This window comes from Gouania willdenowi, chromosome 21, assembly GCF_900634775.1.
Source record: "Gouania willdenowi chromosome 21, fGouWil2.1, whole genome shotgun sequence".
Taxonomy (NCBI): domain Eukaryota; kingdom Metazoa; phylum Chordata; class Actinopteri; order Blenniiformes; family Gobiesocidae; genus Gouania; species Gouania willdenowi.
In genome coordinates this window covers 1,779,635-1,797,483 of record NC_041064.1, presented here as the reverse complement: position 1 = coordinate 1,797,483, position 17,849 = coordinate 1,779,635, and the positions used below count along the sequence as shown (strand labels likewise).

Sequence of the window (17,849 nt, the reverse complement as noted above, 5' to 3'; positions counted from 1 at the left end):
CCTGTTGAAACTTGACTGGGGTCTCTGTGAGCTCGCTGCCAAGTGACGGCGTGGGGCGCTGATGACTGTGTTGATGGTTGTACAGCTGAACGCAGGATAAACACCTCAGAGCCTCAGCGCAGGGAGGATGAGGAAGAGGCTTTGAAGTGAGCAATAAAACATCGTCACTCGCCAGCGGATCAGAAGAATAAAGCATTTCTTTACAGCAGCAACATTAGGTCACATGTTGTCCAACAACGTGGTTTCTGATAGAAAACGCTTTGATTCGTCAGATCAAAGCAATGTTCATTCTTTGTTTTTACAGCTTTTTACTCACTTTTTTCTGGGCCTCCGATTTTCACATTTCACAACTGCGAAAGCAATTTAATCTTTAGAAAATTATTGTTTTTTATTTGTTCTTCATTTATAACCGGACGTGACAAAATTTGGGGCAATTTGACACATAATTGGAAAGCTCGAGTTTATTATTAATTTGGTTTTTTTTAAGAATTTTACTTAAAAAAAGGCTATAATCTGACTGAATATAGCCTCACATGCATGTTTTTTGTGTAAATATCATATTTTTACATATAATTTCTCAATTCTAGCACAAAATGGGACAAAACATGAGGCGATAAGACAAAGTTCATCTTCTGAAATGTAAATATGACATTAATTACACCCTCAGACACATTTCTAGGTACATTATTACATGTTTACACCATATTTTTCATGTAACGTAAATGTTAATGGTAAACTTTATGATATTTTGAGATGGAAAATCAGGATGCTTTAGTTATTAATATTTACTTATAATATAACAAGAGGCGATAGGACACAGTTCACCTTCTGAAATGTAAATATTACAACAGACTAAACACATGTTTAGGGACAATATCACATTTAATACAACATATTTTTCACATAATTTATTTTATTATAATAATTTAATGCTCTCTCTTATGATTGAGAGAGAGAGATTTTTTTGTCATGTTGATGTCATGATGATTTTACTGATGATTTTAATTGATTTTACTGATGATTTTCATTGATTTTACTGATGATTTTAAATGTTCTTATTGATTTAAATGTCCTTATTGATTTTAAACAATTGAATGTTTTATCATGTAAAGCACATTGAGTTGCCTTGAGTATGAAATGCGCTATATAAATAAATTTGCCTTGCCTTATTTTATTTTATTTTATTTATTTATTTATTTATTCAGTTTATTTCCGACATGGTTGCATTCACAGACATTTTGTTATTCTTTTTTTTTTTTGTACATGCCGAAAAAGGAGACGAGAGAAGCAGTTTGCTGATCTAAGTCCCGCCCCCTGTTTTGAACTCAGAAGATTTACATCAAAGCTTGTCTCTCTGGTCAAACAGTTGTTCTGAACACAATTTCATTTTTGTTTTTTGTTTTTTTTTTCTCCTTTTTTATGTAGGATTTATTCTCATCTGTAGTCAGTGTTGTCTTTTTTTATTCCTCCTCTCCATCGTTGTTCCCTGCAGATTTCATTCCTCGACGTTGTTTGCGTTCCTCCAGTTCAAAATAAGAGTTCGTCTTCTTTTGAAGTTCCTTGTTATCTTCAGGTTCGTGTTGTTATGATCTTCTGTTCATGAAGATTAAGTTGATTGTGTTCATTGATCAGTTGATAAGTTCCATCTCGTTGATGTTTTGATCTCGTATTCGTGTAAGAATGTGTTCCGAGTTTTTTCTTTATATCTAGTCAAGTTTGCAGCTTGTTTTGTCTCTGCATCAAGGTTATTCCAGCTGGTAATAGCTCTATTTACAGTGCTGTGTTTTCCAATGTTAGATTTAACCCTTTCTTGTATAAACACATTATTATGTCTTAGTTCATAAGCAGTTTGTTTGTATATGAAACGTTTTTGTATTTGATATGGGAGTGTTTTAAGTGAGGCCCTAAATGCCAGAATTTGTGTGTTGTAGTGTATTATTTCTTGCAGTTTTAGGTATTTGGCCTTTTCAAATAGTTCATTTGTGTGTGTGTTGTATGGTGCTTTATATAGAATTCTAATTGCTTTTTTTTTTTGAAGTTTAAATAATAATAATAAGTTTTGTAGGTGTTTCCCCAGATTTCTGAGCAGTAATTTAAATGTGACCCAATAAGGGAAGAATAGATCATGTAAATGTTAATGGTAAACTCTGAAACACAGTTGGGGAAATTTTGAGACGTAAAATGCGAGGCTGTATATTTCACACACTTTGTGCCCTGGAGCGTTTGACATCATCACAGAGGAAGGAAACGTTAGCTTTGCTCTAATCATAGTGTGTAACATCCTTTACATTAAAGTAAAACACAACATGTCATTTTACATGTTGTTCATGTACTTTATTTAATGTGAGGCGTGTTTAATAACAATGTCTGACTCTTATTAAACATCCGTTAATTCCCATGGAAAGTTTCCAACTCTGAACTTTAGTTACAATTTTATGTTTTTCAGTTGGGATATTTTGAATGGATGCTATATTTTTATGGTTACATTTTTTATTTCAAAGTACTCCCAATTTACGGATAATTCCAATTCCCAAGTTTACGTTCTCGCTGTATTTTCCTGGGAATTTTGCGCTTTTTTGCAACCGTATTTATAAATATGATGTTATATTGTTTGTGATGTAAAGAGCCTTTTAATTACTTTTGGAAGTTTCTTCCCGAGACAAACAATGTTGCATCCAAATCTCTTGTAATTATAAACTACGAGCATAAATAAATGGTTGGTTTATTTTAAATATTATTTTAAATCCTGGTCCAACTCTTCACATTTTAGTCAAAGTATTTTATTTTGGTGTATTTTGTAAAAACATGTCAGAATGACTGCCCTCTACTGGTTGAAACCAAACATTACAGTTTCTATTGTCTGACAATGTTTGGTTCATGACGTCATTAGAACATAGTGTGTCACTCTTGGCTCCACCCCCTCCTATAAAAACAGAATGACTATGAATATTGACATATAGCTTAACTTTAACTGTTGTTTTTATGCTGTTTTAGCTGACTTTTATTGTTGTTTTATACTATACACTGTTTCAAAAAAATATTATTATTATTATTATTATTATTATTATTATTATTATTATTATTATTATTATATACATGTAGGGCATCATTACATACTTGAACTTTAGTTCCACTTTACATTTAGTTCCCGCTCCATATCTAATACAGTTTAATAATTTAATGCTACGTTTTCAGGCTTTAATTATTACTTTCTTTGTGTGTTTAGCGTTAATGATCTTTATTATTAATTGTTTTTAGGAAGATTAGCATGAAACTGAACATTTCCTCCTGTTTGTCGCGCCCCACCCATCATACCTCCATTCCTCACCGTGGGGCACGCCCCACACTTTGAGAAACACTCTATTACACACATTGGTTCATCCAAAGCTCTGATCTAACACTGCCTCACCCTCTAGCCCCGCCCACTGACCCCACCCTCTACCCTCTGCATTAAATCCTGATGTTGTTCCTTTTCTCCTCTAGAATCCAGTGGCGTGTCCCTCCTGCAGCTGATTGGTGACCCCCCCCCACCTGAGATCACCCAGGTCTCTGGACCTGACAGTTCTCCAGCCTATGTCTTCGGTCCAGACGCCAACATGGGTCAGCTGGCCCGCGCCCACTTCCCCAGCCCCTTCTACCGAGACTTCGCCCTCATCTTCAACCTGAAGCCCACGTCTGACCTGGGGGGCATGGTCTTCTCCATCATGGACCCCCCCCTGAGGTTGGTCTACGTGGGCGTGAAGCTGTCGAGCGTACAGGGCGGCAAACAGAACTTGGTCCTGTTCTACACGGAACCCGGGTCCCAGCAGTCGTATGAGGCGGCGTCCTTCTCCGTCCCCGCCCTCACAGACACCTGGACGCGGTTCGCCGTGGCCGTGAGGGACGACAAGGTTCTGTTTTACCTCAACTGTGACACAGAGCCTCAGGTGACCCGCATCGAGAGGTCGCCCGACGACATGGAGCTGGAGGGCGGGGCCGCAGTGTTTGTGGGTCAGGCTGGAGGAGCAGGAAAGTTCCTGGTACGTATTCACACGCACACACACACACACACACACACACGCACACACACACGCACGTACACACACACACACACGCACACGCACGCACACACACACACACACGCACACACGCACGCACACACACACACGCACACACGCACGCACACACACACACACACACACACACGCACACACACACGCACGCACACACACACACACACGCACACACGCACGCACACACACACGCACGCACACACACACGCACACACGCACGCACACACGCACGCACACACACACGCACACACACACACGCACACACACACGCACACACACACACACGCACACACACGCACGCACACACACACGCGCACACGCACACACACACACACACGCACACACACGCACACACACGCACGCACACACGCATGCACACACACACACACGCACACACACGCACGCACACACGCACACACGCGCACACACACCCACGCACACACATGCTCTTCTTCTTCACTGGTGGACATCACACATTACTTCTTCTCTCTCACTAACGAGTGTTTAGAGCAGGGGTTCTTAACTTTGGGGCCAGGGCCCATTTGGGGTCATGAGACACTGGGAGGGGGTCCCAAGATGATTTCAAGAAACTAAGAATAGTTTTTGAACAATTTGAGCCCATTTTTGCTTATTTTTATAATTTTTCTGCAACTTCACCAAACTCACCATATTTTAACCTATTTTTATCACTTTTTCTTGCCATAATTTTGACAAAACACTTTTACATCACATTTCAATGACTTTTCTTCCACTTTTAGACATGTTCAGCACTTATAAACCCTTTTTACCACTTTTACACCTAATGTCACATATTTTGTCACTTTTAACCTCTTTACACCATATTTCATGATAATTTTTGCCATTTTAACCACATTCATCATTTATCATGCACATTATTCGCCAGTTTAAAATGATTGTTCCTAATTTTTTAATTATATTACCCCAACCCCACCGCCCCAAATTTCTGCCTTTTTTAAGTTAATATTGACACTTTGAACCATTTTAAACACTTTTTCTGTCTGTTTTTATTTCCCACCTTTATTTTGGGGCTCGTGGGCTGAAAAGGTTGTGAACCACTGGTTTAGACTTTCTGTAGCCAACGCCGTCATGTGAAACCTCGTGATCTAATTATTATTAGCAATGACATCACCATCACCATCACCTCTCTGACCACGTTACACACTCTAAATATTTTGAGCTGATTAACGAACGCTCATCACACTGTGAGATTGTTCTCTGTGAGCTAATGGAGGAAAGTGTTCTATGGTTGAAAAGAAGATCAGTTAACCTTGATTTTAGAGCTAATTAGCAACGATAAGTTCATGTTGTCATCATTTTGAAATAATATGTTCAGAAGACTGAAAAAAAGAAAGAACTTATAAGGAAACATCAGCAGCAGATCAAAGTACATTTCCTGAAAAAATTGTTTGAATAAAAGAAAACCTTATCATGTTAGCAACAAGCTAGCTTACCGCTAATTAGCTTCCCAATAAAGTCAGTCAAAAAAAGGAAGGAAATATTTCTCTCAGAATCAGCAAAAAAACTGCTCAAATTTGCTAAAAGTGAAGTAACTTCTCTGATCTCTGATTGGATACGTTTAAACTGTAAATAATATTTGTACGAAATGACATTCATATTACAAAAAAGCTCATAAAATGAAATATATTTAAAACTAGAGCAGACGAAGAGTCAAACCTCCTCCAAATCTGCTCTTTAATCATCAACGATTGTTGATACTAATCCACTGCTATATGTTTCTTATTGCTAGGCAAATGCTATTGCTAGGCAAATGCTATTGCTAGGCAAATGCTAATGCTAGGCTAATGCTATCGTTAGGTTAATGCTATTGTTAGGCTAATGTTAATGCTAGGCTAATGCTAATGTTAGGCTAATGCTAATGTTAGGTTAATGCTATTGCTAGGCTAATGCTAATGCTAGGATAATGCTATCGTTAGGCTAATGCTATTGTTAGGCTAATGCTAGGCTAATGTTAATGTTAAGCTAGTGCTAATGTTACATTAATGCTATTGCTAGGCTAATGCTAATGCTAGGATAATGCTATCATTAGGCTAATGCTATTGTTAGGTTAATGCTAATGCTAGGCTAATGCTATTGCTAGGCTAATGCTAATGTTAGGCTAATGTCAATGTTAGGCTAATGCTAGCACTCGGTTAATGCTAATGCTAGGTAATGCCAATGTTAATGTTAAGCTAATGCTATTGTTAGGTAATGTTATGTTAGGTAATGTTATGTTGGGTTATTGCTATTGCTCGGCTAAAGCTAATGGTAGACTAATACTAATGTTAGGCTAATGCTAGGCAAATGTTTTTGCTTGGCTAATGTCAATGCTAATACTAGGGTTATGCTATTGGTAGGCTAATGTTAACACAAGGTTAATGTTAATGCTAACATTAGGCTAATGCTAATGCGAGGTACGTTATTAACAATATCAGTGATCCTGACCATGGTATCAGGATCATTCACACTTTGTATCCTCATTATAAACTATACAGTATGTCACAATGGAAATATTGTGATATAATGCTCAATACAATCAAGATGAAACTCGGTGCAGTAATTGGGAATCAACCAGACGTAAGTGAGTCAAATCTCATAAAGATCGATCAATTATGAACCGAGTTATGAACTTATTTAAGAGATCAGGATTTTTTTTACTAGTGACGTAATCCTGCAGACAAATAAATAAATAAACACCGTGGGAAATATGAGCTCCTTGGTCGAGGAAAGAATAAAGAATCAAATGTACAAGATTTATAATTCACTTAAGAAAAGAAGAGAGAGAAAGAAAGATTATATAAATATATATATATTTTTTAACTGTATTTAGCAAAATAGTCATTTTTATACATTAATCCATGTGCAAAAAACACCTCTAAGATATTGTTGGTATTATAATAATGTCAATGTGTAAATACGTCATGCATTATATTAATAAATATAATATATTATAAACAGAATTTAAAAATCCATATTTATTGATTGAATAAAGAAACTAGAACACAGTGGTGTGTGACTAGATGTGTTCTCACATTTCTCACACAATAAGTGACGTGACCTGTTGACCTGTGTCTCCTTTTCATTAGAAGTTAAACTTTAACACGTTCTGTGTCACTGAACATTAGTCACTGTTTAACCTAATGCTAATGAAGAAGAAGAAGAAGAAAAAGAAAAAGAAAAAGAAGAAGAAGAAGAAGAAGAAGAAGAATTAAAAAGATTAGAAATGATTAAAAGAAGAAAGTCGTATCTGAAGATGGTTTATGGGACGTCCTGTTTTATTCTTTTAATCTCCATGAAAAGACAGACCCCCATAGACCACCATAGACCCCCATAGTCTGTGAATCAGACCCAAACCTATGAAAGAGTGTGAAACAAAGTGTTCTTTATCTTTCTCTTCAAAGCTCCTCTTCTAACGCTAATGGGCCTTTTATAGGCTGTGTGATAGCATTCATGCTATCAGTGTTAGCATCCTGCGTGGGAGCAACATGTATCAGATGTTGCCATTGAGGAGAGGAGATAGTAAAAGTTCAATAGGAAACTTCTGATTTGGGGGAATTCCCTCAGAGTTATGAGACAAAACGCTGGCATGAGTTCAGAGCTCAGCGTTTACGTTAGGGTGAAAATCACGTTTTCATATTTCATAAACTGCTGGTCAGAGAGACAAAAATATCCATTCTCGCACAAAATCTGACATAATATGATGCGATTCATCTTCTGAAATGTAAATATGACATTAACTAAACCCTCAGCCACATGTTTAGGGACAATATCACACATTTATATCTAGGGATGTAATGATTCACTCAGCTCCCGATACGATTCGATTCACGATACTGGGTTCACGATACGATTCTCTCACGATTTATTTTACAAAATGGGACTGTAGATAGGGCTGGGCGATATATCGAATATACTCGATATATCGCAGCTTGTAGTCTGTGCGGTGTTGAAAATGACCATACCGTTAAACTCGCGGACTTTTTTTTTTTTTTTGAAATGTCATCTTAATGACAACATGCACAAAAGGGCACTATTTGTTTTAAAATATTGTAGTGGCATTATGTACAAAAAGTGCACTTTAATTTTGTGTTTTGAAATGCCATGTGAGTTGCATCCTGCACTAATGTCTTGTTTTGAAATGTCTCTGTGACAATTTTGCACAGAACGTGCACTTTCTGTTGACAATTTTATGTTTGAGCCACTCACTGTTTAATAAATACAGTTATGTCAACTTTGACTTAGTTGTGATATCCCCTTTTTTGCATGAAAGTTTAAAATTGGCATATATTAATGCAGTATGATCAAGAATGTTTTAATGTAGACATATAGAATCATCATACTGGTGTGATTTTGTGCATCAAAGTGTTAATTCAAGGGTAATGCAAAATATCGAGATATATATTGTGTATCGTGACATGGCCTAAAAATATCGCGGTATTTATAAAAGGCCATATCGCCCAGCCCTAACTGTAGACAATTTTTTTTTTGGGAAAAAAACTAGAAAATAAAAAAACTATTTTTATTTTATTTTTCATTGTCAAAAGAATTCCTTGATAAACAATTCAAAACAATGCAATTTAACTAAAAATAAATCTTGAATGAAATAAATAAAGGAATAATACAAATGAAAATGAAGCCTATTAATTTAAATTCTGGTTCTATAATAAACAATGCAAAACTGCATAATAGTTCTTTTTCTTTTAAAAGTGCAACTGAAAATGTATTTTGTGCCTTAACAATTGGACTTTAAAAAAAAAACAAACCGTCATTGCACTGATTTACGTCATATTTGTTTGGACCAGCAGAGGGCGCTGGTAACACAGTGGTCGGTTGGCATGCAGATATCTTGCAGTGAAGAAGAGAAGCTATGCTAGCAGACAGAGCTAATAGAAAAACGTGACTTTTACAGATATTCAAGTAATATTACAGATATTCTTTCGGTGCTAAAGGGGTAATGAATCATTTAATAACATATTTAAGAGTAGAAGGCGGCCAGAGAGAAAGTATTAGCAGACTCCGCCCGCCGCCTACTCTGCTGGTTAAAAAAAGTACTGCGATTCAATTTTTAGAAAATCGATATCAACCGTGATACCTATGAATCGATTTTTAACTGCCTTACGATTAATCGTTACATCTCTATTTATAACATATTCTTCACTGTAAATGGACGGTCTAATGTTAGCTTTAGCAACTTTAGCAAACGGCTGGATGTCAAATTTTCCCAGTACATCAGCATTTGTTTTGTTGCATTCCTGTTATGTATAAATTATAAATGTATAAATATTATGACAATAGTCATTAACTCATGAACTGTATTAAACACGTTTGGTACAATTTCAGTTTAATTTTAACATCCTGTAATGACTCTGATTAGGGAAACGTGTAAACATTAGTGGTAAACGCTGAAACACAATTTTGAGACAGAAAAATGAGATACTCTCATTATTATTAATATTTATAAAATATTTTATTAGTCATTTTAAATTCAAGTGGAAATTATGTAGCCTTTCATGCATGTTTTTGAGGAAATATCACATTTTTATACTTACCTTGACACAGACTAAACCCTTAGCCACATGTTTAGGGACAGTTTCACACATTATACGATGTTTTTCACCATAAAACGGGTGGTTTAATGTTAGCTTTAGCAACGTGAGCAAACGGCTGGACATCAAATCTCGCGGCGAGCTTGTTCCAGTGCATTTCTGTTGTTATTAATATGAAATTAAGCACAATACTTATAAAATATATTTGTATTAGTTTTTTTTTAAAACAAAATGAAGTGGAAATTATATATATATATATATATAGTCTCAGATGCATGTTTGTTTGGGGTAAATATCCCATTTTTACACTAAATTTGTCCTGGAAGTGTTCCGTCTCCCTGCGTGTGTATGATTACATGATTAACAACGTGTTGTTCTGTGTGTCAGGGCGTGATCGGTGAGCTGAGGGTGGTGGGCGACCCCCGTGCTGCTGAGAGACTGTGTGAGGAGGACGGAGATGACTCAGACATGGTGAGTGAATGAAAAACGTTGTCTACGTGTGTACAGTCAACATGTCTCTGATGTTTAGATGTTGGCTCGACTTCCTCCACAAACAGCCGTTGTCCAATCACGGTGAAGCAACTACAATGAGGTACTGTAGTGTTTGTGAGACTGTAAACACAGGAGGGAACGTTTATCTGTCAGACAGTTAGCATCATGCTACTTCCTCTACAGCTCTGAACAAACAGAACCAATGAGAACATGTCGCTAACACAATCCATTCCGTTCCTTCGTCTCCTTCTGACCTGAGTCTGGGTCGTCATGGCAACATCCTCAGCAGAGAGACCAGACTGTCTCTTCAGCTACTTCCACGTGCTTCTCTGTAGTGGATCCTAGGGCTGGCCAATATATCGTGATTTATATCGAGTTTTCTATTTTGACGATATAGAAAATGACAATATCACCTCTATCGAGATATATATATTTTTTTTTAACTTGTTTTTACTTATACAATCACAGTGCAAATCACATCTTACAAGTATTTCATAATATTCATAGAGTACAGTCAGTGTCCTTCTTTCCATATATCTGAGATACGTATTCTCTTCCTTATTTTGTATTAAAATACTTCAAGAGACTAAAAATAGTTTTTAACAATTTGAGCCCATTTTTGCTTTTTTTTACCATTTTTCTCCAACTACACCAAACTTGCCATATTTTAACCTATTTTTATCACTTTTTCTTGCCATATTTTGCTCCCTTTAATGCATTTTTACTACATTTGCATTTCTGCCACTTCTCCATCAAATTTCAATGTCTTTTCTGCAAATTTTTATCAGTTTGAAGAGATTTTAGGCAGTTTTAAATCGTTTTCACCACTTTTCACACCGAATGTCGCTCTTTTTAGGAGTGGCTGCTTTTGTTACTTCTCAGAACATCATGAAAAGCACAGGGCGAGAGAACTCACTCACACGTGCTGTCCCTTATAGAGGAGAAAATGTGGCCCATATTGTGCAGCTCTTTGTTAATAAAGAGCCTGTGTGGCATTTTTATTCAGCAAATTTAACCCAGAATTGTCTTTCTGGTCAAACTGTATTGAGTTAAAAAAATATTGAGATTTATATCTCGATTTTGAGAAAAATATCAAGATATGAGTTTTGGTCCATATGGCCCAGCCCTAGTGGACCTTAAAGCATTTCTAAGTGAGGACAGACGTGTAGTCCCTACAGAGGGTCTACTGATGGTCTTCCTCCTGGAGAAAGAGCGTTTTCCAACCTTGGCTTCAGTCTTTTAAAGTGTCGTTGGCTCTTCATGAAATTCCATCTTGTTTCTAAATAGAATTTTCAGATGGAAAATGCAGGGGTTCTCCAGGTTTCCTTCAACCCACATGTGCTGATGAATCTAATCACTGACAGAATCCTGGACCAGAAACACTTGAGACTCAAACAATCGGGTTATAGGATCCATGTAACTGGGTTCCAATGATCTGATTACAGGATCTGGATTGTGTACTACTGCTGGAAACTGTTAGGACTCAAATGATCAAATGAAGTGACTCAGATTTACCCACATCCTTGAAATGAATCAAATTTAACAGTGATTATAACGCATTTCTACTGGGAAAAAGTAGCTCCTCCTCTGGTACCTGGTGCTGCTTTTTTAGTACCTCCTTTGTTGAGGTTCCAAAAAAATCAGCCCTGGTCTGAAAATGTGACGTAGGCTCAAAGCAGACGCTGATTGTGTCTGAGAATCATCAGCTCACGCACAGAGATACATAAATATGAGAGATGTAGTGTAAGCCGTGGAGTCTGGCAGTTTCATGTGTCAGGTTAGTGTTCAATGGAAACGCTCTGGAAAAACAGTATCAGTTCCCGAAAGCGAGGTGTGTGGAGCCGTGTAGAGCAGATACCGCCAATGGAAACGCGCCAATGGCCTTTGTCAGAGGTGATCAAAGACGTGCCTAGTGATTGGTGTGAGTATTACAGATAGAATGATTAGTAGAGAACTCTGGGGGAAACAACTAGACTTAGTCCCTGTTTTAGATTTAAACTGGGCTCCTCCCATTTCAGATCTGATTCAAACCAGTCGAGTATTGGAGCAGAAATAACCCAAACATGGGTCAAGAAAGTCCAAGAAAAACCAAGAAAGACTAAGAAAAACCTCAGTCCAACAACTGCTTTGATATCATGTGTGACTTTAGAACACGCCGAGTCAGCAAAAGTTTTAGCCTTTTTTAGGACGACGTGTGTGGAAAGCCTCCTCTGTGATTTGTGACCTGGAGCAGAATGTAGCCAATCAGGAGTCATCTGACTGATAAACACGTAATGCTGCATTCAAAGAAACTCAGAACTCTGCATTTTCCAGTTGGAAAGTTTTCATCCCCGAGTTCAAACGAATTGAGCAGCAACACGTGGAAATATCTCAAATTTTCTGAGTCACTTTTTAAAGTAGGAAGTCAGAAAATCCATAATTCTGAGCTGCAGCATTTCATCATGTCGTTAGATCTCGATTGATCACAAGAAAATCTCTCTTGGAGGAAGATCGGTGGTGGGACAGAAAAGTAGGCCCACACCTGGTCTGTTGTATACGTACATATCACATGGAACCATGGTGCAACCAAACCATCACAATGCCAGATGTCAAGCAAAAATAGACCAATTATATATGGTACCTCATATATGGGCCACTTTTGGCTCACATCCACATTAGTCAATGTGAAACTTGCCATAATTCAGCCAAAATTGGCCCAAATATGTTTAAAGATGAGTAGCCCACATTTGCACATATGCAGACTTCCTGTTGTATTTAGGTTATAGGTCCTAATTATATTTTTACTAGTCACAGTCCAATGTATTTACCTACTGAATACTATCCAGCTCGTTCAAACCAGTGGACAGTTACAAATGCTAGGTGGCGCTAACGAGTTCTGAAATTGCATCAAAAAAGTACATCACCCATTCACCCAACTACAGTATATCATCATGCCAAATTTCATTAAGTTGCACCGCCGAGAAGAACCTCAAAAATCCAAGTAAAGTGTCAGAAGAACAAGATGAATCTGTACGGGAACAATAGGACGGTGTGAAGGCCATAATTATAGTTTGACGCTGAATATATCTTCACGTTTTAGGAAAATATCTCACTTTTTCACACATTTAGTCTCATAAACGGGTGGACAGAGAGATGAAAATGTCATTTTTCGCACAAAATCTAACGTAATATGAGTCGATATGATGGAGTTCACCTTCCAAAATTTAAATATATCTCTATGACACAGACTAAACCCTCACCCACATGTTTAGGGACACCATAGTTTTCACTTCACAACAAGTGGGCTAATGTTAGCTTTAGCAAGTGTAGCTAACGGCCAGACGTCAAATCTTGCAGCACATTTCTTTCAGTCCTTTTCTAGTGTGTATACATATAAAATTAATTAGAATAGTTCACTAAATGAACTGCATCTGGGTAACGAAGATGTAAAAAAAGCACCAGCACTCACTCAGTGTTCAAACACTCCTTAAGTAGAGGGGGGACACCTGTGTGGAAACAAGAGGATTACTTAAATCATTTTACAATTACAAAAACACTGACTGGACACTAGATACACACTAAACAAGAACAAAATAAACATGTAGGCCTCATAATCTACTGAAGATCTAAAAAAAAAAACCTTCTTGTTACTTCTCTGGTGGCGTTCACTGTCCATATTTACCTGTTTCTGATACATCACCACCTGTAGGTTAAAGGAAGGTACTACATTGGTTTGATTGTTTTTGGTTTATTTCTGTGGATTATCTTTAGACTTCTGTGTGTGTGCGTGTTTGTGTGTGTGTGTGTGTGTGTGTGTGTGTGTGTTTCACATATGATAATTAGAAACAAAGATGTGTCCGTGTGTAAACGTAGTCTCTGTTTCTTTAGGCTTCTGGAGAAGGAAGTGGATACGGAGAAAGCAGACCCCTGAGACCAGACGTGGAGAAACACAGAGTGACGGTAAGACGATATCTACTGTACATATATATATATATATATATATATATATGTTTTCCACAGAGCTTGTTTCATATCGTTCAGGGAGATACTCTTAACTCTGCTGTTGGATCCATCACTGAGAAAGTATTTGGAGTGAGTAGACGGACCATGTAGCAGAAATTGCAGCAGCTAGTTTCCACCTAGATACTGTAGGTTCTTCTCTGAAGCATGGGAAAGTGTAACGTCATTCTGAATCTTTCATTTAACTGAATGGTTCTCATCACAAAATAAAAACGTTATATTTGAATGAAAAAAGACAACATTTCCACATGACGATATGATGTGATATTGATTCTTTGGATAACGGTATAATATTTGGTGATATCACAAACTGCCACGGGGACCAAATTCAGCTTCTTTAAAACTTTTAGACTTGGTTTTATTTTGTGAACCTTTGCATTTTATATCCCCCCCACCCCCCACCCCCCACCCCCCACCCCAGCATGCGCTCTGCCTCCTGTTTGACTTTTAGTCACACTGCGAACTTCCAGTGATCATCAGACTGGGATTAGAGTCCTACTGGGACACGATAACAGGTCTTTAAGACGTTATAATTAAAAATGCAAACCCTCTACAGCAGTGGTTCTCAACCATTTCAGGCCGTGACCCCCATAATAAAGGCCCCCAGAGCCCATGGACCCCCACTGTTGCTGAAGGTGGTTGAACACAGACATGTTACCTCTGATCATACTTTAGTTCTCTCCACATCACATTTATAACTGGGTGGATTTCACTGGAGTATAGAAAGGTGGTGAACAGTGTAGTGACACGCTCAGACGGAGGGAGTCACCGTGTTTGGGTCACGCGCTGAATATTTGACCACCGTCCTGCTCCTCCATCAATCACCATAAATTCCACGATGACAAAAAGGAAAGTCTCTCTCTCTCTCTAAGTGCAGTCCCTGCCCTGACTCGCCCTCTAATTGCACAGGTCAGACAGTGGAGAGGAAGGTTATACTTTGTGTCAACACACGTCTAACATCAGGAGGGGAAAGGTTGGCAGGGATGCATCATATTCCAGATGTTTCCTCAGACATTACATGGGCGCTGAAGGGAATCCCGGTCGTAAAGGCGGCGCGACGTTGATACCTTCCGACTGGAAGCATCGTCTCCCCCCCCCCCCCATTCTCCACCTCTGTTAGTTCCTGTGTGTGTGACGCTGATGGAGAAAGCAGCTAGAACACCACAGCACAGCTCCAGGCCGGGGGCGTGTACAGATGTGGATCACATCGTGTCCAAATCAACATCTGGTTTTTCTAACTCACTGCTATTATAGCGAGAGGGAGAGTGTGCTGTGCACGGTTAGTGAGGGGGGGCTCCAGGGGGTGGGACCATGTGAGACGGAGAGAAGAAGAAGAGCGATCAGAGCAGTGGCGATGATGAGGAAAGAGTTCCTGAAGAAGGAATGAGAACGAGTCCCTACACGTATCTGTTCATATTAGATTATAAACTCTAGATTAAGATGAGATGATGAACCAAACGTTCACCTGACAGAAGACTGTTGCTCAACCTTTAGAGCAGGGGTTCTCAACCTTGGACCTGGACCCCATTTTAGGCTGCAAGACACCGGGAGGGGGTAACAAGATGATTTCAAGAAACTAAGAATATTTTCTGAAAATTTGAGCTTATTTTTGCTTATTTTTCTGCAACTCCACCAAACTCAGCATATTTTAACCTATTTTCATCACTTTTTCTTTTCATATTTTTCTTCCTTTTTATGTATTTTTGCTACATTACTCATTTCTGACACTTCTACATCACATTTCAATGTCTTTTCTACACATTTTTTCTACTTTCCAGACATGTTCAGCACTTATAAACCATTTCCACCACTTTTACACCTAATGTCACATATGTTGACCTATTATTGTCATTTTTAACCTCTTTTCACCATATTTCATGATTATTTTTGCCATTTGAACCACATTCATGATTTTTCTTGCCCATAATTTGCCAGTTTAATCTAATTTTTTCTGCATTTTTAAGTTCCATTACCCACAATTTGCAACTTTGCGCTAATGTATTTAATTATTGTATTTATTGTGTAGTCTTTCATATTGCTGTGTGTGCACTTTTATGGAGCTGCATTTTAAATCTCATTGTACTGCATATAATGACAATAAAGGCTTTCAATTCAATTTCATTTCAATTCAATTGAACTTTTAACCAATTTCTGTGGTTTTTAAAATCCCATTTCACCACATTTTCCACCAATTTTGGTCACTTTGAACCATTTTATTAGTGATTAAAACCAGGATTTCCATCTTTAAGATGACTATAATAATAATAATAAACGTTCCTGATAACAGTGGATATTATTCAGATGAATAAATAAATGTGGTTATCACAGATTCATAGAACAATGGACCATCATTTTACTGACTTTATGGATGGACCCCAAAAATCTCTCCCCTTTATTCCCCCTTATAGATGGTCCTGTCTCCACATGACTGTTCTTCAATGTTCATGTCTGTGTTCAACCACCTTCAGCTACAGTGGGGGTCCCTGCTCTCTGGACCTTTATTTTGGGGTTCACGGCCCAGAGAACCACTGCTTTAGAACAGATTAATGTTGAGTGTTGTTGCTAAACTGGGTGGAGAGGATGTGTTCACAGGGCGTGTTTGTGTTTCCAATCCATCATTGGCTCCTCCCACATATCAGACCTGCTGTGATGGATGTCTAGCATTAATTCATCCATCAACACACAATAATAATAGTGTTCTCAGACTGTTAGCGTTAGCGTAGCTGGTGCTGTGCAGCACAGTAGGAGGAAGCCCGTTACTCATCTACAGGACATTCTTCTTCTTCTTCTTCTGAATTCCACAGATGACAAACTGAGGGTGTGTCACATGTGAACAATGAGTGTTTGACCTCGCTGATGCTCCTGTTTCTCCTCCTGGTGTTTAGAGGACAAAGGAACATTAGCAAAGCTTTGTCATTAAAACACACACACACACACACACACACTCGGCTGATTAGTGCGGATGCAGGAGGCGTCCTCTCTATTGTTATCCATATACTTTATTATAGTTATTAATCTTACTCCTACTACTCCCACATTTTTCAACCTATTTTAACAAGTTTGGTGTCAAAACTTGTAGATAATTTGTGGTATTTATGCTATGTATTTGCTTTTTTCTAACTTTTCAAATTTTAAAACTATTCACTGTTTACTTTCATCCAATACCTTCAACCCTTTTTAACCTTTTTTCAACTTCCTTCAGCTTTTTTTTTTTTTTTTTTTATCAAACTAACTTTATTTAGATTGTTGAAATAGGATGAAGGATCTGAAACAATCTTCAAAAAATGTCATATCTTCTGCAATATTTCACAGAGGGTTCATTAGCTAGGCTAATACTGAGCTAGTGCTAATGCTAGGCAAATGTTAGGTTGATGCTAATGCTAAGCTATTGATATATTAATACTAATGCTAATGTTAGGCTAATGCTAGGTTAAATCTTGCCAATGCTAATAAAAAAATAAACAAAATCTCTGTTAGAACCAGGCTCAGAGGTGAACATCTGCTCCGCTGGTTGGGGTTAGTGGACAGAAAGAGGAGACTGGAACATGTTAATGCTAACGAATGCTAATGTTAGGCTAAATCTAGCTAATGCTAGTTAATGTTAATGCTAATGGTAGGATAATGCATTGTTTAACGACGTGGGGGAGGCACCTGTATCCTCAGTTGCATTTTCTTCAGGAAATGCAAATATTCTAGTTATGTTTTAGCTTTTCTTCTAACTCAGGCCAATTATTTACAGTTT

The 17,849-nt window shown here is 37.8% G+C and overlaps 1 protein-coding gene across 2 annotated transcripts in view; it reads left to right on the top strand.

Moving 5' to 3' along the window:
• col18a1a (collagen type XVIII alpha 1 chain a) overlaps window positions 1–17,849 on the top strand; it is a 103,075-nt gene that overhangs the window by 64,642 nt on the left and 20,584 nt on the right. For both annotated transcript variants that reach the window (XM_028436475.1, XM_028436474.1), the window contains 3 exons: window positions 3,484–4,019; window positions 10,004–10,087; window positions 13,976–14,047. In XM_028436475.1, coding sequence (XP_028292276.1) covers window positions 3,484–4,019; window positions 10,004–10,087; window positions 13,976–14,047 — 692 coding nt within the window. The remainder of the gene's footprint in view (window positions 1–3,483; window positions 4,020–10,003; window positions 10,088–13,975; window positions 14,048–17,849) is intronic.